Source organism: Drosophila willistoni (genome assembly GCF_018902025.1).
Source record: "Drosophila willistoni isolate 14030-0811.24 chromosome XL unlocalized genomic scaffold, UCI_dwil_1.1 Seg141, whole genome shotgun sequence".
Taxonomy (NCBI): Eukaryota; Metazoa; Arthropoda; class Insecta; order Diptera; family Drosophilidae; genus Drosophila; species Drosophila willistoni.
The window spans coordinates 12,776,977-12,800,209 of record NW_025814052.1 but is presented as its reverse complement, the minus strand read 5'-3'; the positions used below and the strand labels follow the sequence as shown (position 1 = coordinate 12,800,209).

Below are 23,233 nucleotides of genomic sequence, written 5' to 3'. Positions count from 1 at the left end.
TCTTGTCAGCCCTCTTCTTTTTCCACCCAATCTAACCAACCAACCACCCCCACACACACACACACACGTACAGAGAGTGTCACCCCACGTCAATTGCCAATACCTCAGATATAAGTAAGTAGTTAAATATTTTGATATAAACTGGTTCTGGTTCAACTAGTTCTAAAGCAAAAACAATTGAGATAAAGGAAAACCAAAACAAAAAGTCCTTTAAGTCCTTTAAGGATGGAATTGAAGTGATCTGAAAGTGATAAATGGTCTGTCAAAGAGATTACTTAATCCGAAATTGGTTAACTTAAGCTGCTTCAAAAGATCAAAAAAGAACTATATTTATATCCATATTCTAGACTATTGAATTTCGAAAATACTTTTTGTAATTTATTTCAACTAGAAGACTTTCCAACAGAATATTCTTGTGCCACAACACAATGTTGAGGTGGATGGTACTTGGGGGTGTGGGCTGTTTTTCTCTTTGTTTTGCTTTATGAATTGGTTCAGGTTTCGCCACTCATCAATCAAATCAGTCAAAATTTCAGCTAGCAACAAGGATATTAATGTCACATATCTGCATTAGGATTACTATATATTTTATGAGATGGTAAACTTTGCATTTAGGCTCAAGTAGCCAATAAATTGAAAAGTAAGCGAGATGAATGACAAGAAGATGAAGATCATTTATGGTATAATTTTAGTTCAACAAATTCTCAACGTCATGGGGCGACGCCATGTCTGAGAGTTAATATATTTTATTCTATAGATATTTTCCTCTTCTATATGAGTGTGTGTGTGTGCGTGTGTGTGTGTGTATCTGTTGTTGGCATATTCCATCAGAGGGAATGAATTGCCATTCACTCATTCATTCACTTACTCATCCACCAAAAGTGAGTTCACTGTTCACATCAAGTGCTCTGTTATTTTTTCTGTTTTTTCTACTCTATCAAAAATTATAGTGGCAAATGGGTTTGAGTCATTTAAAATTTAATGTCTTTTAGTATATGCAAAACACCTTTCTCTAGGGTATTAAAATTTAGTTACTATTACTTAGTGAAGCGTATTTAAAAGTCGTTGCTAACTGTTAAAGTATTTTGCTTATTTCCTTTATGAAATTGTTGTTATTTTTTCGTTTTTATTTATTTATTTATTTTGATTATTTTAATTTTTTTCTTTTTCTTTTTTTTTTTTTTGCTATAGAAAAATTCAATTAAATCCGTCTTAATCATTCAACAATGGAACTCGAGCGTTAACAGTGTAAATGGAGACTCTATAGACATTGTGTGTATTCACCCAGTAGCTGAATATATATGTGTATATATAATGCTTTTTAAATAGTTCAACAATCAATTTGATTTTACATACAAATTGTATCTATTATATAGGATAGAATGTGTATATAGAAACTATAACAGAGATATGTATATGTATCTATATCGTTTTGTGTATTCGAATAGTCAGTTATAAAGCCCTAGCGAATTAAATTAATCAATTGATTGCGGTCAATGGTTCAATCGGTTGATCTAGGATTTCATAAGACCAATTGAAGTTAAGAATGAGTTGATTAAGTTTACAAGAAACTCTGATAAGAATAGTCCGAGTTTACTTTAGCACTTTAGATTGGGAATTTTTGAAAGCGAAAAATCTCCAACTTCCTCTGTCCCATGGTTGTGTAATAATTGTTCTTGTAAGTAGTTCTTCCACGTAATTTGAATTGATAACACGACGAACGTGACAAAAAACAAAAGAAATTATCGGCCCTGTCCAATTGTCCAATGTTTGTTTGTATATGAATCACAAATATTGAAATGTACACACAAGTTATTAAGAATAATAATACCTTTTGAATTAAATAGGAATTTTGCATTTTGATATTTTCTAGATAAACAAAAATTCCAATTTCCAATGAAAAATTTACATTAAAAGAATGTTTTTAAAGACAAGTATATAAAAATGATGAGGAATATAGAAATGAATTCAATTTATATAGAAGATTTATTAAATTTTATATACCCTCTATAAAAAGAATGACTGAATGGATATACTTAAAACTTTATTTCTGTGATCCTTTTTCTGTGAACTCTTTATTAATGGAAATGCAAATGCGTTTTTGTTATAGAGTATTTGATAGTCGTTGCCTTGCAATTTATTCTTTTGGTTTATAGGATGTACGACAAGTCATCATCATCATCATAAATAAATTAATGGCGGTAAGATAAATATGTCTGGCGAATCTAAAAACTTTTCGCACTAAACAATTATGATTTTTGTGGGAGAGCAAAGAGGGCCAGTAGAAATATGTTAATGTCTAATGTGTACAGGGTCACAAAATAGGAAACTGGGAAAGTTTAGTCGAACAGCTGAACTGCTCTGGAAAACATTTCTGAATCAAAATTTTGTTGGATTTCTGTTTTTCATACGAAATTTCTTTAGTCTTTTGGAGACATTGCTTAAGATGGATAAAAAACGAACCCTACGAATGATGAGAGCACTGTTTATGGTGATATATAATGATCGTTTTTGCTGGAACGTCGTCAAGAGTTATGGCATGTTCTTTGCGGCTGTGGGATTATCTAAATCGCTTCAAGGATTTGAGCTAATACCGACCACTGGATTTGAGCTATTACCTGGCACTGGATTCTAAACACAAAGCTGCATGAACCGGAAATAGATGATAGATTGGTAATCGACTGGCTGTATGGACTAATATTAACAAATGCAAGACAGACAATAAACATACTTTTCCAACACTACAATGTCTAATTTACTTTACAATGTGTTTCCCAACACTGGCAGTTTGTTTTAAATGGCATAAAATTTGATTTATTTTAGATAAAAAGTCAAGGAAAATGCATTTTGATTGCACACTGTTGACTGAGGCTATGTGAATGTAAGGAGGTGGACAGATAGATAGAGATTTAGAGAGAGAGCAAGACAGAGCTAGAGTGGGCAGCACAACCTGCTGCTTTGTCTGGCTAGACAGCCTGCCAGCCTGCCTGACTGCTATTCAGCTAATAAACTTAGCCCTGACTCTCGTCTCTGACGTCAATGGCCAGACCAGACCAGACCAGACCAGACCAGACCAGACCAGGTGATTGGACTTACCGCATAAAGCCGGTGGAGACGAGCTGCTGATGCTGCAAATGTTGCTGCTGCAAATGTTGCTGATGCAAATGATGGTGATGCTGCCGCAGACCAGCATGGGCCATGTCACCAAAATCAATGCTACTGCTGCCACCCGAACCGGCAAGGGATGGATGACGTTGCTGTTGACTGATTGATCCTCCACTGGCATTACTTGTTATGCTGCCAGACCGACTGCCTCCACCTCCACCTCCACCATGAACGATAGCAGTAGCAGTTGGGGCATGATCATGTGGCGAGGCAGCAACAACAGCAGTGGGATATGAGATCAACTGTTGCTGCTGTGGAAATGTTGAGGATATTATGTGACTGGCGGCTACCGAACCATTGACCATAAGGGATGGTGAATGTGAATGCCGATTCGATTCTGGTGTATGGGCAATGCTTGTATAGTGCTATTATAGAGCGAGCGAGAGAGAGAGAGAGAGAGAAACAATAAATGATTAGTTTTTGAATGCCTTTTGACCATTGTCCTGTCCTGTCTGTCTTACCATTTGAAGTACATCGCATTCCTTGGGCACAACGTGCAGCGTAAGCACCGCTGGCGTCTGTTTAATCATCGATACAATTGTGCTATAGGCAATGCCAGCTATGGGCGTACTATTCACCATCAGCACACGATCGCCCGTCTGGAGATTGGCATAGTGTGCCGGTCCGTTCGCTTGCACCTCTTTGATGAAAATGGTCTCCATCGCTTTCACTTGGTATGATGGCTGCTGTTGCTGTTGCTGCTGCTGCGGCGATGTTGGTGACGTTGGATCCATGCCTCCGCCGCTGACGCTGCCGTTGCTGTTGCCACCGCCTGATGCCGCTTCCTACACAACAACAGCAAAAAAAATATAAAAAAAAAAAAGACAACAACAAAACGTGTTAAAACGTGAAACAATCTTAAGCCAAGGAGAGACTACTTCAAGCTTCCAGAGACAGAGAGAGAGTGAGAGAGAGAGAGGGGGTTGGAGAGAGGGATACGTATACAAGAGACTTTCAGAGAAAGAGTGCAAGCGAGAGGGAGAGAGCTTTTAATAAAAGTGAAATGAATAAAACGCAAATGAGTGCAAAAAAAAAAAAAGAAGACAGAAGTGGTTGTTGTTATTGTTGTTGTTGTTGTTGTTGTTATTGGCATAAACCACAATTTGCATACTCTTCTCTCCACATTCATATTTGTGTGAGGCATAGGAGAAAAGTGATTTATCAAGATGTGAATATACTCATCAAAGTAACTTAAATATAAATAGGAAAATATCCTTAAAAAGGCAGACACAACACACCGAAATTTCAATACTCTTTAATTAGAGAGAAAGGTATTAGAGACGAAGGGCAAAGAATATTGCCATTAATATATTTGCGACTAATTTAAATTTCGAGTATTTTAGGTACTTTTGAATAATAAGTGTGTTTCAATGTCTGTGATTACTCTCTCGGGTAAAAAGGGTATAAAAAGAAAGCACATAATCCAACGACAATTTGAATAAACAGCGCGTGCCCCGCTCTGCTGCTGTTACGAAACAGCGCTGCCAAATGAGCCAGAGGCAGCGGCAGCGGCTGAGACAGAGACAGAGACAGAGCCGCCTGCTGTCTGATGACTAATTGTGGATTGACCGGTGCGCAGGCGCACGCTCTGCTTTTCCTTCATGCCATGCCATCCTCTCTTCAACTCCCTTTCACCTCCTCCCCCTACTGCTGCCCCCCTCCTTTCCCCACCTCTTTTATATACACTCACCTGTGTCCAAGCAGCAGCAGCAGCAGCATTAACAGCGACTGCGGCAGCAGCGGCTGCATCATCTTCCGGTGGATAGGCAATAAAATGACGTAGCGTAAAACCGAAACCCTGATTCGGACGCCTTCGTATTACAACCAACTTCGGTTGGATGGATGAGGCGGCAATTGCCGCATTATTGGCAGCCGCTGCTGCAGCAGCTGCTGTGCTTGGCGTCGCTGCTGTTGCCGTTGCCGTTGCTGTTGCTGTTGCCACTGCTGCTGCTGCTGTTGTTGCTGAATTTGAGTTTTGTAACATTTTGCTGTTTCTCCTTTTCGCTTCTTTTTCTGCTGTTGTTGTTGTTGTTGTTGTTTGGTTGTTGTTTCGGTTGGTGCCCAAGTAGTTCGTTTGGTCGGTCGATCGGTTTGGGGCTAACTTTTTCTGCTGTTGCACTTGCCAGTTACGTTGCAGTTGCAGTTGATGGTTTTTTTTGTTGTTGTTGTTGTTGTGTTTTTATCTTCTTTTTGTAGGGCGGGAAGCGGAGAGCCTGGCGCTGGTGGGTCGGGGGGTGGGTGGGTTTTTCTATGAATTGCTTTTGATGCTTAGGCGGTGAACCTGTTGGTAGTTGTTGTTGTTGTCGTTACTGTTGTTGTTGTTGTTGTTGTTGGCTATGTAATAGATTTTTTTCTTTCGTTTTGTTGGCACCCTCATTTGTAATCCTTAAAGGAATTGCGCGTTTCGATGCGGCATTACTATCTCCGTCTCTCTCTCTCTTTCTCGCTCTTGTTGTATTTTAGTTTTTAGTGGCAAATGTTATTTAATTAAAGTCTCCATCAATGTTGTTGATGTTGCCTGCCACAAGAATGGGGCGGCGCCAGGAGGCCCATCCCAAAGTACGTATCATCATGGTCGGAATGATGTATTAAATTGTGCGCCAATATCTGCAAAAAAAACAAACACAAAATTTGAATTATTTATAAAGATGTATTTGTAATCGCACGATCAACAGAAACATATAGAATACGAAAGTTTCCGATATCAATTATTCAAAAATTTTAATCATAAAGATTTCTCTTCTTTCTTTATTTCCAATAAAAGAGACTAAAGTGTATTTAGGTTCTTTATTGCTCAGAAATATGTATATGTATATAATAATTTTGATGACATTTTAATTATCCAACTCCAGTAAGCCAGTTAATCGGGATTTTCATTACCACAAACCTTTTTATTGGACTTTGGAATGTAATTTACGTTAGAGAGATAAAAAAAATGCTGAGAATTCTCCGACTTTTTTGGGCATTGAGCGAATTTTAACAAGTATATGGATGACCTTGATGATTCTTTGTTCTCATCTCTCATCATATTGGTTGACCTTCATTGTTTCCTGTCATTGACACTAGCCTGTTGCAAAAAAAAAAGAAAAAAAGTATATTAACCCTTCCCTCCTATTTCAACTTTTTCCCTCTTTTATATTATTTTTTATTACTAGACAATTTAATGTTTGTGTTGTCTCTCTCTCTCTCTCTCTGTTACTCTTTGTGTTTTTTTTTTTGGGTCATAAACGTTGAGAAGCCGTCACTGCCACATTATATAATCCATCCGTTTGGGATGTAACTTCAATTCCATGTACAGTTAAGTGCTTTTAACTAACCAAACTAACAAAAGACCACAAAAACCTACAAATTCGTTAACATTTGTGAGTTCAACGACTTGAAGTTACCCTAAAAATGACTTCCTTTTGACCAATTTGAAACAATGATCATCTATTAAATCATATTTTTTGTCTTCTATATCATCAAAGAGTGGGTGAGTATATGTATTTTTAATGGGTCTCTATTCAATGGGTCTTGGGTGTAACCTTTTTGCCACCCAAATCAAATGGCATACACGGTAAAGAAAGCTTAAAGACAAAAACCTTTTTTACAGCTTTAATTACAACAATGCACATGACCATAAAAGAGAAAGAAACTCACACTAAAAACAAAAAAAAAAAAAAAACAAAACAAAAAACCCAAAAATAACATAATGTGTGTAAGTGTGTGGGACTATGTATGTGTGGACATTGACCGTCAAAAATTATATATGAACATACATACATATGTATGTATGTATATGTTTGTTGGCCGAAACGTGTAATAAGCCTCGTCGTATTTAGTATATGGGAGGGTTACACCCCTCTATCCCACCTCCCAATAACAGTTAACCATAGTTGAAAACAGCTGTAAACTAAAAAAATCCCAAAAATTATGGTTTGCCCAATAAACTTCGGGCTTTGGGATTTATAACTGATAAGATATCTCTCAGGTGATGAGCTAACTTTCATCCTACCCCAAAAACGAAGTTTTACCCGAAGAGCTGTTTTAATAAAACTTAATGAAGGTATCGATCTGTTAATCAGCCCTCTTAGAGCCCACTTAGAGATAGACAAATTAAATCAGATGCAATGAATTTGAATTTAGAATAAGATTGAACTGAAACTATTGTTAACCCTAGCACTGGACACTGTGGCTGGACCTATTTTAATTCGGTCCCAAAAGGATTAACGATATAGAATCCTAGAACTGTAAAAAAGATTTGTATATTTTTAAAAGAAAGATCAATTTCTGCCAATGCAATCTCTCACACTCTCTCTCTCTCTCTCTTTCTCTCTCTTAATGAGTTGGCTGCTGTTTTCTGAATAATTAATTATCTAGTCCAAATGGGACTAAGTTTCAATTGGCCTTTTCTGTGGATTCTCTATAAAGTTCACTCAGTCTGCCAATTGAACTTATACCGTTAAGTTGTCTGTTTTTCCAGTTGTTTTGCACTTGCCTCCTCCTCCTCTTTTCCTCCCTTACTCCATTCCACTCATCTGCCCCCTTCCCCCTTTATAATAAATAAGTCAAAGGCCTCTTTTGCTATAATTGCAAGTTATGTAAATTCTATAAGAAGAGAAGACAACCAGAGTGAGAGAGCCTGAAATTAAGATTTTGTTTTCATATTATTATTATTTTGGTTGTATACCCTGCAGTGCTCTTTTTGTGCATAAACGTTTTATGTGGATAAAATATTGTTAAATTAATTTTGCATTTTTCTACCATCAATAAAATATGATCATAGATTTGATAAAGGGTATAAGCAAGTTGATGCTAAGATAATTTTCAATTTCAATTTTTTTTTCGTCTACTTTTGGGGCAGGTCAATCCTATCATCTACTCCCCCTTAACAACCCCCCATCCAACAGTTCTAGTATTTGCCTCGTTCCTTTCACACTCTCTCGCTCTCTCTCTATCACACTCTTCGCCCGCTGTGCTGTGATCAAGTGTACGGGAGAGGCCTTGGTTATGCTCACGTTCCACCTCCTCCCCATCACGCTCTTTCTCTCTCTCTCCCTCTCTCTAACCCTTGCCGCCCCCCTGCTCAATTCTGCTAAACCAATTTTTATATCAGCTACGCGCGCGTACAATATCATTTTCGTTTTTTCTTGTTCAGTTTTGTTTTGGTTTTGTTTACTTATAAAATTCAATGTTTATTCTCTTGGTTGTCATGCGTCTGTCTTTGTATTCACTTTTCCTGCCCCAGGCCCCCTTTTGATCAACATATGTATGTATGTACATGCATACATATCTATACCATTTAAATATGTTTGTATGTGTATCTACACCCTGTATCTGTACTGTACATGTTTCATTCTGCCTGTATCTGGCCATGGCTTTAAACAGTTACTTGATGGTCGCTTTGCGGGGCAGTGGGTGTGGGTTGGGGGTGAGGTAAACTTTCCAGGATAAGCATTTTAAAGGGGGAACATATATTTCTCTACTAACAAAATCTTCAATTGTTTATATAACAATAAGTACAAATTCAAAAGAAGATACAACTTGAATTTTTCTTTTCAATATCGATGAATTGCACTACTTTATCGAAAAATTTACGATTATAAGTTTATATTTAATAACCTGTATTTCTTGTAGGAATGACTGAATAGGCGAGGAAAGAGAAGGAAAAGGAATTGGTTTTAACCAGTGCAGGATTAAGATATCTCCGGGGTATTACTTACTTAATCAAGCTAAATGAAATTGATAACAAATTGGCAGAATTACAGGCTTAAAAGTTCGAAGTTTTTGATTTTAGCCAATTTTAAGATTTTTTTTCAGATTTGTAGATTTATTCTAAATGCTTTAGGCAAGTAATTTTCATTACTTAATTTCCTTTTGTAATTTCTTTAGCTAAAATATGCTTTAAAATGCGTAAATTGAAACTTCTGAGGGGATGATGCGGGTTTCATAATTTCCTACTCCTGTTTAAGTGGCTAATCCGGCACTGGTTTTGACCATTCCTTCAGGAGGTACCAAAAAAAAAAAAAAAGAGAAAATGAAAAAAGACACAAGAGAAGTGGGGAAAAAGGGGAGCAAGAGTAGCGTCAACACGCATGCCCCACCTCCAGAAAGAAAAGAAGAAAAAAAATTAAGAAAACGAAACAGCAAAACAGAAAAAAAGGTTCGCTAAATGAGGTCAAGGTAGTCTCTCTCTCTCGCTCTGGCTCTCTTGACTCATTGTGTTAACATATACACACACACACATGCAAATGTACGTACAATTTGTGTGTGTTTGTGTGTGCTTTAGTATTTATGTTTGTATTTAGTCAAAAAGAAGTTTTCTACTTCATTTATCGATTTGGCGTCAAAAACTAGATTAATTTGGCGAAAATATTTCCTTTTGTTTTTGTATAATCTTTGCTGCTGCTGCTGCATTTTGTGCCCCTTTCTTCTTCATCATCATTTTCTTCCCTCCAACATGGAATAAACAATTCCAAAATAAACGAAAATGGAGTACATTTGGCTGACTTTGCGTTGTCGTCACTTGGCAACAAGTTGAATGGCATCCAACACAGGCGGCAGGCTCCTTAAGAGAGACACGACACGATCTCTCTCCCTCAATCTTACTCTCTTGCCATCAAGAGAGTGAGAGTGACTGAGGGAGAGGGAGAGATTGTTTGAGTTGTCGATTGGTCGGCTAATTGGGGCCCAATTCTTTGATGTCCCTCCATTTGTTTGTTTGCACATCATTTTTTTATTGTACATATATGTTTTTAATGTTCTTTTTTCCGATTGGGTAAAGAAACCTTCTTGTCGATAACTAGAAATTCCTTACCCGCCTCTCAAATAGGTTAGTTGGGTTAGGTAGAACACGAATATTAGAAAGTGTTTCAATTAGAGGTTCTTTTTGAAAACATTAGGCCTTGTGGACAGGACATTTGGATTCTCAATCAAAACTTCCTGGCCCCGGCGCTCGTCTCTGCTCTTGAAAATTAATACATATGTACCTATACCTATATATATAGAATCTTTATCATTTGTATATGTAACATAGTGATATGTAATCCTTTATATCTTTTCACACACTCAAATGCAATGTTTTTTTTTTTTGCAAGTTCTTTTTCGTATGCATGAACTTATTTACTCATGAATATAATTACTTAATTCTGTCACTTTTTTTTATCTATCGATTCTCCAGAAAGTTAAAAGTCGATAAAAGATAACAATGACAAAACAATAAGTTATAAATGAAAGAAAAACAACAACAATTACCTCAGTTCGCTGTAACGACGTTTATAAAATTTTCGATCATGTCATTATTTAAATAACAAATGAAGGGTTTAGAACAATTTAGAATTAGAAGGTGGAAATATACATATGTACATAGGTGAAAAAGACGAGTTATAAAATGTTAAACTAATTCAAGGGATTTCTTATAACAATTATTTTTGATCCTTCAACTTGAAAAATCACATGATCAGCTATAGGAAATTGCAAACCAATTAAGATTCGCTTAAGAATCAGGAAACTGATGGAAAGGGTCATTCAGACATTTGAAACTTAATGTAGAGCAATATACGTGTGTGTGTGTGTGTGTGTGTTATCTTGGAGGGGGAGGAGAAACATTCCTGTGTTGGTGGTATTAAGATCCCTAATCTTATCTCTCTCATTCGAATACATATATACTATATAAAGACATCTATATGTTATTGCGGATGGTCAACAAAAATAGGTTCGTTAGTTTTTTTCCCACTTTGTGTAAGAAGTTTTGTTTTTTTATTTTTTTTTTAGATTTTTTGGTACCATCCGGCAAATGCTTTTTCATGTGATTTTATTTTGTTCATAAATTGACTTTGTTTCGTTCAACCAATTAAGTTGTTATCGTGCATTAAAAACACAAAGAAGAACAAAAAAAAAATTAAGTATACGCCAGTCAATAAACCTTGCCAACTGATTCGATTCGATTTCATATGATATGCGCCGATTCATGTCGTGTTTTTTTCGTTTCATTACCTTTTCAATTCATGTTGGACATTATCTGTTTTATTTACATTTCCCTCCCTCCTTCTCTCAGTTTACAATTACAACAAGAGGAGTTATAATCACTTTTGATCATTTAAAACTATGGAAATCTAAATGATCACATGGATCTATATATATCTGTTGTCAGAATTGTATTTGAGATATGTTTCGGAGAATCGTTTGCCTTTAAATGTCGATTGTGTCTTTTAATTCCTGATATTTTCTCACTAATGTAAGCCTACGACTTTGTTGAACGGTAACGATAATTAAGTGCAAAAAAAAAATGAAGTCGACATTCGCTCTTTTCCAATGAAAACACTTTTCCCATAAATTATATTTAAAAGTGATCTAAGAATAGGCAAACAAATTAGCCAGTCATTAAATTCAACTCTCTGGCAGAGCCTTTTAGTAAGAAATTTTGTTCGATTGGCCAACACTGGCTTTCAAATCTCGTTCATAGCGTCATCTAAGTGTTTATTTTATCTTAGATTTGCCCCCCACAAAATACAAATTTATAACCAAGTAAAGTTCCAGTCCTTTGACTTTTGCAACACTGGGGAAAAGAAAGTAATTCAAATGCCACGTCTACTAAGCCATTGTTCTCCAAAATAAACGGTAGTCCCAAGTCGTTGCGTCATTTAGCTTGGATAATTTTTACGACTATGTGATCCCTAGCGTAATTATAGAAGTTTTATTAGTATTTTGGACAATCTTATTTGTTTCTGTGTGTGTGTGTGTGTGTGTGTGTGTGTGTGTGTGTGTGTTTTGGTCTTGTTTTTTATATTTCTGCTTTCATATTTGCTCTCTTTTGCTCACTGTCGTTCTCTAGTTAAACACATGTGTTTGACTCTAAGTAGATATAGTTGGTTTTTGTTTTTATAATTATTAAGCAGATATTATTAATTTTATATACAATACAAATACATATACATCATACGAGGGCTACCCTGAACATTTCACGATCGAGAGACAGACAGCAACCACTTAGAGGTCGTTTTTTGCGCACATCAATATGTGGTTTTTTTCACGTACATCACTTTCTCTCTCTCTCTTTCTCTCTGTCTCTCTTTCTACCTAGAAGTAATCGCAAATATATATAAACAGATACGGTATATGTTCATTCCACCCAATGTCAGCGTAGACACAACGTATCATCGATTGATTTTCAATCCGAATTATGATCAAGATCAAGAGAAGTAAAAACTTGGTTGCCTAGTATAATGCTTTATCCTTTCCTTATCAGGAGTCTTGAGTTGTCCTTAATGGAAGTTTCTGTGTCTTCCTGTAATTAGATGCGTCACTTGACTCTTTATAATTTTTCCACCATATTTTAGCTACTTCCTTCATCTCCTCTCTCCCTTTTTGCCACTCTATCGCTTTTTCAATTCAATCAAACAATAAACAGGATTATCAATAACTTAAAACGGTTTTAGAATATCATTAACAGGATTTGCGCAGTCTTAGGACTCGGTGGTGTTCGGTCTGTCAAAGTGGGTGGTGGGTCGTTTATGCCCTTAGACAGAGGTACAGTTACTCCCATATGTATGTTCATAAGGGATGGGGGCGTGTTTGGAGCCAAGCACCAACCACCCCCCTCTCTTTCTGACCCTCTCTCTCTTTTTCCCTTCTTGCACTTTAAAATCCATTTATGAATGAACCTCAGCCGGGGGTATGGCGAGGGGTGGAGCGCATGTTGGGGGTAAATTTGCCTTCTTTTTGTTTCAGTTTCGTCACAGGGTTGCTAGACACATGTAAATATGCATATGGGGGTGCGCGACGTGGGGTGGGTGTTCATTTCTTGCCTCATTTTATGAAGGGAGGCAAGTTGAAGCTTTTTTTTTTAATATTGACTGTTAATATGCAACAGACTTTTCGGGTGGACAAGAGGGTGATGGAGAAGGGGTTGTTGTACACATAATGAGACGACCCTCCTCTCCTTTGCTTTGTTTTTAACCATATTACATTTAATCGGGGAGTACAGTCAGCAAGGAGCAATATGCTTTTCCTTTCTTTCGCTCTGCACTTAGCACGTTGCAATTCAATTTGGCCAAGCGAAGCTCAGGAAGGGCGCTGAAAGCACACACACACACGCATACTGAAAACGACTGAGACTGAGGCAGCTAGTTGAAAATTTCTACACCCTTCTTGCAGAGAAAGAATCGGCATATCGATTTTGTTCCCCTGCAAACCGGTTAAACCTGTAAACATATATATCTTCATGTCTTCCAATTGTTCAAATTAGGCCAAGAGAGTGTCCAGCACACTTTCAGCCTATTTCAAAGGATGTAAATATTTGTAATTTTGTATTAATTCAACCTAAGGGATCCCTGTCGACGGAATCGAAAGGAATATCCTAGCCGAGAACCAAATTTTATCACTTAAGCTTCTGAAATTGCTAAATGAATGCATTGCTGTTGACATTCAAGTCATTCAGTCGCATTATGACTAAACACACCCAATTCTATGAATAGTCAAAGCTCTTTAAACGACTCATACTCGAATGAAAAAGTTACCAATTTAGAATACTTTGAGTTTTGGAAATGATTCATTCATTCATTGGATTTCAATAGTTCAAAGTTACTCTAAATTGATTCAAATAAGTACTCATTCAAATAGTCCACGAAAAAGTAAATGTTTTATGCTCGAACATGAACTCAAAAGTAATCGTTCCATTCCATTCGTTTTATCAGAACTTGTTGTTATCTTTTTAGAGAACTTCCTCTGGCTTGGCCAGTTGCCATTTCCGATTCCTATTCCATCAGTAAAATAGGTCTTTATGTACGAGAAACTTGTTCCAAAAGAGATTTGCTTGAATTTCTTTTGGCTTTGCTGGAGCTTCAGGGTCCATCACAAGATGCTTATTCAGATACCCTGCACACACGATGGGCATGATGATGAGGCAGCTAAATGGAACTGTCCCATCAGAAAAATCATGCAATTTCACTTGGAAAGGGTATAGAAAGTGTGGCATGGTCGCCTCTTACAGAGAGGAGCACAGCAGGAGGAGAAGGAGGAAAAGCTAGCCAGATCTTGGTCCCCTGTTGTGTGTATGTGTGTGTGTGTGTGTGTGTCGGTTTTTTTTCCTCTTTCTTTTACTTTGCACATTCAAACAGTTCAAGGACCAGACCAGAGCCGACCAGAGAGCAGGCCTCGAAAACAGGCCACAAACCGGCTCCGGCTTTGACTTTGAGCAAAAAAAAAAGTAAGTAAAGTAAAGAATTGCATTCAACGAGGACGCAGGCGCACACACACACACACACGCACGCACACACAGGGAGAGAAGATGCATAAAGAGAAGCTGTAACTTTTGTTGTTGTCTCGCATCCTCCGCAGAAGTTAGGCCAAGTCGTTACATTGTGTCAGAGACGGAAATTGCGCCAAATCAGAGACTTGACTCCATTTCCATTTGGTGTTGGAGACACACGCAGAGAGAGAGAGAGAGAGAGAGAGAGAGAGAGAGAGAGCGAAAGAGTCTCAACGCCGACTCCAAGTGCAATTGGCAAAAGCTGTTTTTTTTTTGTTCCTTTTCTTATCTATTGATTCATTTTCAAACAATTTCCTGTACCCCTTCAGATGCAGCTGCAGCATCTAAAACTAACATTGATGAGGCCATAAGGACTGTCTTAAAGGGGAGGGGGAGGAGGAGGAGCAGGAGGAACTCTAGCTAATGCAATTTCAAACCAACATCCTGAAGAAGAAGAATAAATCTATTTCCGAGCCAAGACAAAGTTAAGTTTCCCTGTCCCCTTTTGCTTGGCTTGGTTAGTTACATCTGACACCTCACTGTACAGTGGGTGCAAATGCAACCTGCTGACCGGAAGAATAAAAACAGAAACAGAAACAGCAACAGGAAACTAAAACTAGAGATTCTACCTACATACCTTTCGCTTTGGGTTATCAACTTGACAGAATGTTGTGATTATCTAGGATGATTGTGAGAGAGAGCACACGTGTATGCCCCCGCCTCCGGCCGTCTCTCCAACCCTCCCCACAGAACAAGTCAGAATATCGATCGGCCAGATTGTCAAGTAGCTGTCAGTTGAATAGAGACGCGAGTTCAGTGTGAGGACGACGATTAGGAGGATGAGGGGACATGACGTGCAAGTGCATTCATTACAAAAGCTCCTAAAGGAGCTCAAGACATGCATCATCATCATCATCATCATCATTATCGTCACCGTCAAGAGGTGAGTGAGAATTTTCACCGCTTCGCCCACTAGTCAAAAGGCAACAGAAGCAGCAGATGCGATAAATGAAAGGGCGGAGTCAGAGCCAGGACTGGATTTACACGTAAATGCCAAGATAGCTGGCAAATTAACTCTAAATTTATCCAACCATTTGAAAAAGTAATTACCAGATTATCAATAATTATCGATATCAATAGTTAATTCGATCAATTGTGCCGTTCGAACAGTCAAAATGTAAATGTATTCGAGTGTTAAAGAGAGATAGCTTCAACTGGGAACTAAAATTAGCTTTTTTGATCTTGTTATTGGAATTAGTTAAGATTCGTATCAAATCGTTAAAGGTCTATCGATAATTGATATATTTACTCACTACTTTTGTCTCACTTTTAAGTTTTGAAGTACCCATTTTCATTTTTTGCTAATTACTTTTTCTACTTAATTTGATTCGCATTTCTTGAACATTTTTTTTTAGTTTTTTTGCGATAACTTGAGGTAGCGGGTAGAGGGTAGAGCTAGGGCAGGGTAGGGTAGGTAACATTGCGATTCTCGTGTATTTTCATTGTGTGTTTTGGCGGAACGAGTACACACACACACACACACACAAGTGTGTGCAAATGACAACAACTCAGAACTTTGCTTGAGGGCCGGAAATGTGGCAACAATAACAATCAAACACTTGCACTTGGCATACGTACCACACAGATAACACACACACACACACACACACACACACACACACACATAGAGACAGAGACAGATGCGGCAAAAATATGTAAAATATTTCTGTACTATTTCTATCTTGCGAGAGCCGTTGGAAAAGATTTCCCCTCTTGGTTCAAGAGCATCGACCGCGACGACCTAAAGGATACATAACTATCGAAGATTAGGACAAGGGAGAGGGAGCGAAAAGACAGTCTCACCTAAGGGGAGGACGAAATGTCCTACCAATTTGACAGGTTGATTTCTTCCCCATTGATAGGATTCTAGTTTCTATCATTTCTCATGTTTAAATTTAAAACGAAAAAAAAGTATTAGATGAGGTCAGATAATCAAAAGTCAGAATAATCAATCAGAGTGAGCACAAGAAGCAGGCGGCGGGTGGAGAGAGAGGCAGAGGTAAAACCAAATTGAAACCAATTAGTTTTCATCCTTTTCTTACAATTAGATAATTTCGCAGAGAATTACAATTGCTCAATTTAATTTGATATCGACAATTACCAACCACAATATATATATGTATATGTATGTATATATATATATACATATGTATATATGTATATTTATATGTACGGCAATGGAAGCTAATAACGGAGAGTCGTAATCGAAATCACGATTTTTCTTCTATTTTTTTTTTGGTTTTTTGTTTTGGTCAAACACGCAAGTAGCAGAGGGTAAAACAGAAATAGAGAGAAGGAGAGATAGAGAGAGACCCAGCAAACAAAAACAAAATTACATAAAACCTTGGGACAGCAAACACCTCGACCAATGGATTGTGGGTGGGTAGCGGGGAGAGATTGACTCCCCTTGTCATACCCTTTCCTGTGAATGGGCTATATGCATTTAGACCAAGAAGGAATCAACGCAATAAAATTAGGTCAAAAAAAGACTCTACAAATGAAAATATATAAAACTGACCACCAGAGATCGATGAAGACTTAAATTAGCATAAGAGTATCAAAAAACTACTCCACACAAGAAGAGAGAGAGAGAGAGAGAGACTCTGGTTTTGTTTTTTGGTAAGGCAACGAACTTTGCCTAGTTGCTGGATTAACCTTCTTTTTTATTACAATATTTTTTTTCTTGTTGTTGTTTTGGTTTTTGCTTTTGCTTGGAAATTAAATGAATTACAATTACTGCACCCAAAATGAAAAGAAGAAAAACGTGAAACGACTGCTAATGAAGAAGAAGTTAAGGAGAAGCACGACGAAGAGTAGAATATGCAGATGATGTTGATGATGACGATGGGAGGGGATGGTGTTGGGGGGAGGAGGGGGATAGCAACAAGAAGATCGGCGACTTCTTTTTTTTTCAAGATCACAAATTTTTGCAGCTGAATGAACAAAATAAATGGATATCAAACACAAGAAGAAGAGAATCAATATTTTCCATGATCAATCTTATCAATTGGCAAATTCCCATGAACACAGTCACCGACAAAAGTTTTCCAAGTAAACAAATTAACACAATTAATATTTATTGAGATAAAACTTAAAATCATAATGAAGGACACTATATAATCCTAGCATCTCGTTCTGTATTCTGTCTCTCTCTCTCTCTCTCTCTCTCTAGCATTTAGAAGGTCATTTAACTAAATTGTTGTGAAAATTTTATTTACTCTCATCTTTATGTTAGACAGTGTAAAGCCCAAGTCAGAAATACATTGATATTTTTTGCCTTCTTCCCCCCATTTCCCACTCCCTCCCATTCTACGTTTGCCGTAAAAGGTTTTGTCACCTGAGTTACCACAATTCAATTCATTAATATTCTCCCTATGAACAAAAAAAACAAAAACAGTTTTATGGAATTGTGTTTAAATGTCGTGATATTTCGTCATAGTAAATTCTATAGAATGGGATGGATGAATGAAATAACAAACAATCGTTTTCACTACTTAGCATTAATTACTTTAATTATAGTTTAATTAGTGTTAACGTCACCAAACACTATACAACAAATAATTAATCAGCACGACCTTGAACAAGAGGCCAGAGAGAGAATATTACACAACTCCTTGAGTCATCAAAGGGCTCTTTGAATACCCTTTCTTTTTATCTTTTAGGCGCACTTTAAGCAAACTTCTGCAGGAGAAAAAGTCAAATCTCTAAGCTTAGTAGGCAGTGCTTGTCAAACCCTGTGTTCATCTAAAACTGTTGCAAATGAATTGCCGCATGATTAATTACTGCACACACACACACCACCACCACCACCTGATCTGTGCACCACCTCCCACTCCTTCCATAATACCCGCACCCCCTCCTCTAAACTCCAGCAACGAAAACTTTCGCTGTTTATTGCACACACACACACACACACATAGGAGCTTGGAGAGCGAGAGTAAAATAAATTAGAGAGCACGCGACAGAGAGAGAGAGAGAACTTACCCAAAAGGAAACGGCAAGTGGCAAATTGTTGTAATTGATGAATTGAAGTCAGATTTCTTGATAAAATAAGTTAGAAAGGGACAGAACGGTACAGAAAGAGAGATAGAGAGAGAGAGAGAGCGAGCGAGTAAATTGTGTGCTCAAATTCCTTTTTGTTGAAAGTTGAGGAAACTAAAGATCCTTTTTACTACTTGGATGTCATCAAAACTTATAAAATCCGCTCCTGTTATTACAGTTATTATTTACTACAACTGTTTCGTTGTGTTTTGTTTCAAGTAATGTGTCATTGAAAAAAATTTCAAAAAAATTAAAATATTAACTATTATTTAACTTAATGTGTGTCAATTAAATTGTTGTTCTTGTTATTGATATTGTTGTTTGCTATTTGTGTTGTTGCTGTCTCTATTGTTGTTGTTGTCGGCATTTAATTGGCGGCGGCGGCGGCAGCAGCACCAGCAGCGTTGAGTAAAAAAATGCAAAAACCAACAGCAACAACAACATCACGTATAAGAAGTAAGAACAAACACACCACAATAGCAGCAACAATGAATGTCATTAAAGAAAAAAATAAACACAAAAAAAAAGAATTTGCTTTCGCTTTTTTATGGTTTTAATTCAATATTTCTTATAATTCTGAGTTACTTTTTTTTTTGTTGCTTTTCACTTTTTTTTCGTGTATGTTTTGGACGCACTTTATATCCACCATTCGCATTTAGTTTCCTCTATCCGTTCACTCTCCTTTCTCCTGCAGCACGATTTTTTCCTTTTTCTTTTCTTTTTTTTTTTGTGTGTTGTTTTTGTGTTTCACAGTAAAAAATCACGAATAAAAAATAAAACAATTACATATAGCGACACCGATCACGCACATGCTACACTTCGATTCAATTTCATTCGAAACGACTTTATCAATAGAATTGCAATTAATTGATAAATATTCTATTTCTATTTTATGTTTCACTTTTCGACTCTTTTTTTTTTCTCGTCGTCGTAGTCGTCGCTTAGTTATCGTTGAAGTCGTGTGCAGGGTATTTGCCTTATGCCGTTGCGGTCACACTACTGCATTTATAATATGGGGTTGGCCATCCATAAATAGGGGGCAGCTCGCAGCAAGCGCTACACATTTGTGTAGAAACAGTTATCTACATTGTAGATAACGATAAATAGCAGTCACAGTGAACAAAATGGCAAATATTTAAAAAACAAACTGAATATACGTTAATGCTAAATTCATTAAGCATCAAAGAATTATTATATAAAAATGGAGAAAGGGCTGCCGCTTCTTAGAGTTTATTTTGATTCTTATAAATAAATCAGCTTTGGTGTTTTGAAGTACAAATGTGCCTGACCTTATGACACGGCATATATTGGGTGCGAGATATCTCATAGAAGTAGATCTAATAGATTTACAATTAAAGCGCTTTCTTCGGAATTTGGAAAATGTTTTTAAGAAATAAAAACAAATTTTAAAATACATACATTGTGGCACATTAATGTGTTATATTTTGAAACTAGATTCGCAATGTGCCCAATAATTTTTAAATTTGCGCCTTTTTAAATAAGTTAAAATTGATTTCTTCATCGATTGATATAATACATAGATACATTAAACATTATCAGTTATTCGCTTAATGTAACCTAACTTTTATTATTTTAATGTCAATAATATGTGTCAATTAATGCGCCAAACAATGTGATCTCCGATATCGTATCATATGGCTGTCAACAGTTGTCGTGACGTGTGCAGGTCTCCCAAATAATTTCAATGTGTGTTTGCGCAAAGGAAAAGAAACTCACAAAAACGAAACACACATTAAAACAAATCAACAAAAAAAAAAAGACACGAAACGAAACGCAAGAAATACGAATCACAGATAGACAGATAGATAGAGAGGGAGAGACATAGAGAGAGAGAAAATCGAAAAGATTGTGGCAATTCCCCATTCCCAGCCAATAACAGATATCCAGGGCAAATAATAACAACAAAATAAAAGAGCACACACACACACACACAAACGCATACACAGACTGACAAACACATAAAAGTTTCTTTCACTAAATTAAAAGTAAAAAAAGAAGAAAAATCAAAAATTATCTATCAACCATTCTCCCATCCCTCACCCATCGACAACGACGAAGACGACGACGACAACTCTGCGCTTCCAGGCCCAAGTCATTTGCTATCAGTAATTGAATATATGTACATATATATAGAAAAAAATATATACACAAGATCTAGACGAGGCTTATCTGTATTGGGAGGGCTTCCCCGGACCTTGAGAGCATGCTGCATTGAGTAAGGTCGGAGAGTAGAGGATTGGATTGGACTGGATTTGATTGGATCATGATGTCTTCATCGTCATCATCGTCGACAGCAGCCACAACACAGACGCAAACCAATGCAGAGGAGGAGAACCTGTTGCGTGGCCTCAATAAGTTGAGGACAGAAGATAAGCTAACCGATGTCACTCTTCTCGTGGAGGATCATCGGTTTAAGGTGAGTTGTCATCCACGATTTCACCATTTGGTTTGCTATATCCTCCTACTCCTTCTCCTCCTCATCTTGTGTCAAGGCCCATCGCGTGGTATTGGCGGCCAGTAGTGATTACTTTTGCGCCATGTTTGCGGACAGTGCCATGATCGAATCACGTAAAGATGAGATTACCCTCTATGGGATTACGGCCCGTGCAATGTCTGCCATTATTGATTATATATACACATCGATGTTGGATCTAAATGTCGACAACATTGAAGAGATTCTGGCAGCAGCCACACATGTCCAGGTGAAGGAGGTCATCGAGCGTTGCACCTTCTTCCTGGAGCATAAGATTTGCATGGATAATTGCTTGGCCATTGCCGGCATGGCTGATATCTATGGCCAGATGGCATTAACGGAGCGTGCCTATCGTTTTATGTGCGCCCATTTCAAGGAGTTTGCAGCCACAACGGATTTCCGTGATCTCAAGGTGGAGCAATTGCGTTTTATACTATCGAGTAACTATCCCATCGATGTCACCGAGCAGGAGCTAATGCGTTTGGTCTGCAGCTATGGCATGGAACAGCAACTGGAGGAATCAGTGCTGCAGGAGCTCTTCCATTTGATACAATGGCCACATATAAGCTATAACACATGGCTGGATGAGCTGCAGCAAATGAATTTCGCCCTGGAGGAGGGCAAACAGTTGCCATTGCCAGCGGATTATTATCAGTTAATCAATGGTTTGCTCAAGCGTCAACAAATGCGTCAAAAGATGCGCCGTGAGCAGACGGAGAAGCCATTGCAAGGCCCATTGAATATGCGGGGCATGGAGTTGAGTCTCCTGAAGATCGGTGGTTTCGAATGGAAGGGTTTGACCAATGAAATAATGTGCTTCTCGCCAAGTAAAATGAAGTGGTATGAATTGACCTCCATACCTCATATAGATCAATGTAAGCTCTCATGTGATTGGATTTCTCTTGAAGATTGGTTTTCTAAGAATATTTCTTGTATTGATTATAGGTAACTTTGGCACTGCCGTCCTTAATAACGAGCTCTTCATTGTGGGCGGTGCCTATGATGTGTGTCTCAAGGAGTATATCCATCCATTTGGGTTTCGCTATTGCCCGTTGAGGGACTCCTGGGTAACCATAGCACCCATTCAATTGGATCGCTGTCGTTTCTCATTGAATGCCGTGGGCAATAAGCATCTTTATGCTGTCGGCGGCATTGTCGAGCACGATGACAATTCGGAGGAGGCACTGCGTCGTATCTCGAATGTGGAACGCTATGATATAGATACAAATGTCTGGACATATATGCCAAGTCTTCAGGAGAATCGTAGTCAGCATGCTGGAGTTGTTATTGGCGATAAATTGTATATATCAGGTGGGAGATCTTTATCTATGTATAATGAGTTTATTGTTTTTACTGATTTTCTGGCATGCTGCAGGCGGCATCTATATGGCAACCATTCTATCGAGCACCTGGTGCTTCGATACAAAAACGGAACTGTGGCAGGAGCTGGCTCCGATGCCAACGCCGTGCTGTGATCATGTATTGGTGGCCATTGATAATCGTATTTATGCCTGCGGTGGTTGGCATGAGAATCTCACCGAATCCCGTTGCCTTGTCCAGCATATCTATGCCTATGACGTGAAGGCCAATACATGGAGTGTGGAAACTAAAATACCAGCTCCTAAATTCTATTCCGGTGTCACTGTGATGCGTCGCACTATATTCTTTGTGGGTGGGCTCGATTCGACCGAATCGATTGATCGTGCCAGCTCCGAGACAATGGCCTATGACTTGGATAGCAAGAATTGGTGGCATCGCAAAGACTCATGGGATACGCCCAACGATGTATGGGAATCGACATGTGCTGCCATTTATGTGCCCACTGTTGACTCATGACTCGAGAGAGAGAGAGGCAACAACAAGTAGATTATGAATCTCCCACAACTGCTCCGTCTCACCGATCATCATGATCATGCTCGTCATCGTCGTCGTCGTCGTCGCAATCGTCCTCATCATTTGCTACTTGGTCCTCAACGAATTTAGTATCCGAATTTTAGTTTGTAAAACGTTTAGCTTAAATTTCATCCCAGACGCAAAACTATTTATATACTATATACATACATATATATACAAACATTCATTATGTACATACATAGAGAGATATTTGTTAAGATGAATGGAGTCTATTTTTTTTTTGATAATGATAAAAAATTTGTTGTAAACTGTCCTTGCAAATAATAAAAAGCCTTAGGCAGAGTCTCTTCTGCCCTTTGATTAAATCCTTTCTAGACTTTTTTACAATTTAC

The 23,233-nt window shown here is 37.8% G+C and overlaps 3 protein-coding genes across 3 annotated transcripts in view; 2 read left to right on the top strand and 1 right to left on the bottom strand.

The window, feature by feature from the left end:
* The window catches only part of LOC6641218 (serine-rich adhesin for platelets), a 31,968-nt gene extending 12,731 nt beyond the window's left edge, over nt 1-19,237 (bottom strand). Inside the window, exons 1-4 of the mRNA XM_023175395.2 lie at nt 19,129-19,237; nt 4,856-5,772; nt 3,627-3,950; nt 3,097-3,530 (exon numbers count right to left, since the gene is read on the bottom strand). Of these exons, the coding sequence (XP_023031163.1) occupies nt 3,097-3,530; nt 3,627-3,950; nt 4,856-5,149 (1,052 nt within the window). The 5' untranslated portion in view covers nt 5,150-5,772; nt 19,129-19,237. The remainder of the gene's footprint in view (nt 1-3,096; nt 3,531-3,626; nt 3,951-4,855; nt 5,773-19,128) is intronic.
* Nucleotides 2,300-2,741, top strand: LOC6641219. Its single transcript, XM_002064203.4, has one exon. The coding sequence runs from the start codon at nt 2,303-2,305 to the stop codon at nt 2,633-2,635; it is 333 nt and encodes a 110-aa protein (XP_002064239.2). The 5' UTR covers nt 2,300-2,302; the 3' UTR covers nt 2,636-2,741.
* Nucleotides 19,238-20,191: 954 nt separating the features above from the next.
* On the top strand, nt 20,192-23,206 carry LOC6641217 (kelch-like protein 13). Its single transcript, XM_002064201.4, has 4 exons — nt 20,192-20,930; nt 21,007-21,862; nt 21,933-22,298; nt 22,363-23,206. Exons 1-4 carry the CDS (start codon nt 20,778-20,780, stop codon nt 22,821-22,823), a joined length of 1,836 nt encoding a protein of 611 aa, XP_002064237.1. The 5' UTR covers nt 20,192-20,777; the 3' UTR covers nt 22,824-23,206.
* The last annotated feature ends 27 nt before the right edge of the window (nt 23,207-23,233 follow it).

Bases quoted from the DNA above. Each gene is read 5' to 3' on its own strand.
- LOC6641219 (XM_002064203.4), top strand. From the start codon at position 2,303: ATGTGTACAGGGTCACAAAATAGGAAACTGGGAAAGTTTAGTCGAACA.
- LOC6641217 (XM_002064201.4), top strand. From the start codon at position 20,778: ATGATGTCTTCATCGTCATCATCGTCGACAGCAGCCACAACACAGACG. The intron at 21,863-21,932 runs GTAAGCTCTCAT...TATTGATTATAG, and splicing joins CATACCTCATATAGATCAAT to GTAACTTTGGCACTGCCGTC. The intron at 22,299-22,362 runs GTGGGAGATCTT...GGCATGCTGCAG, and splicing joins CGATAAATTGTATATATCAG to GCGGCATCTATATGGCAACC.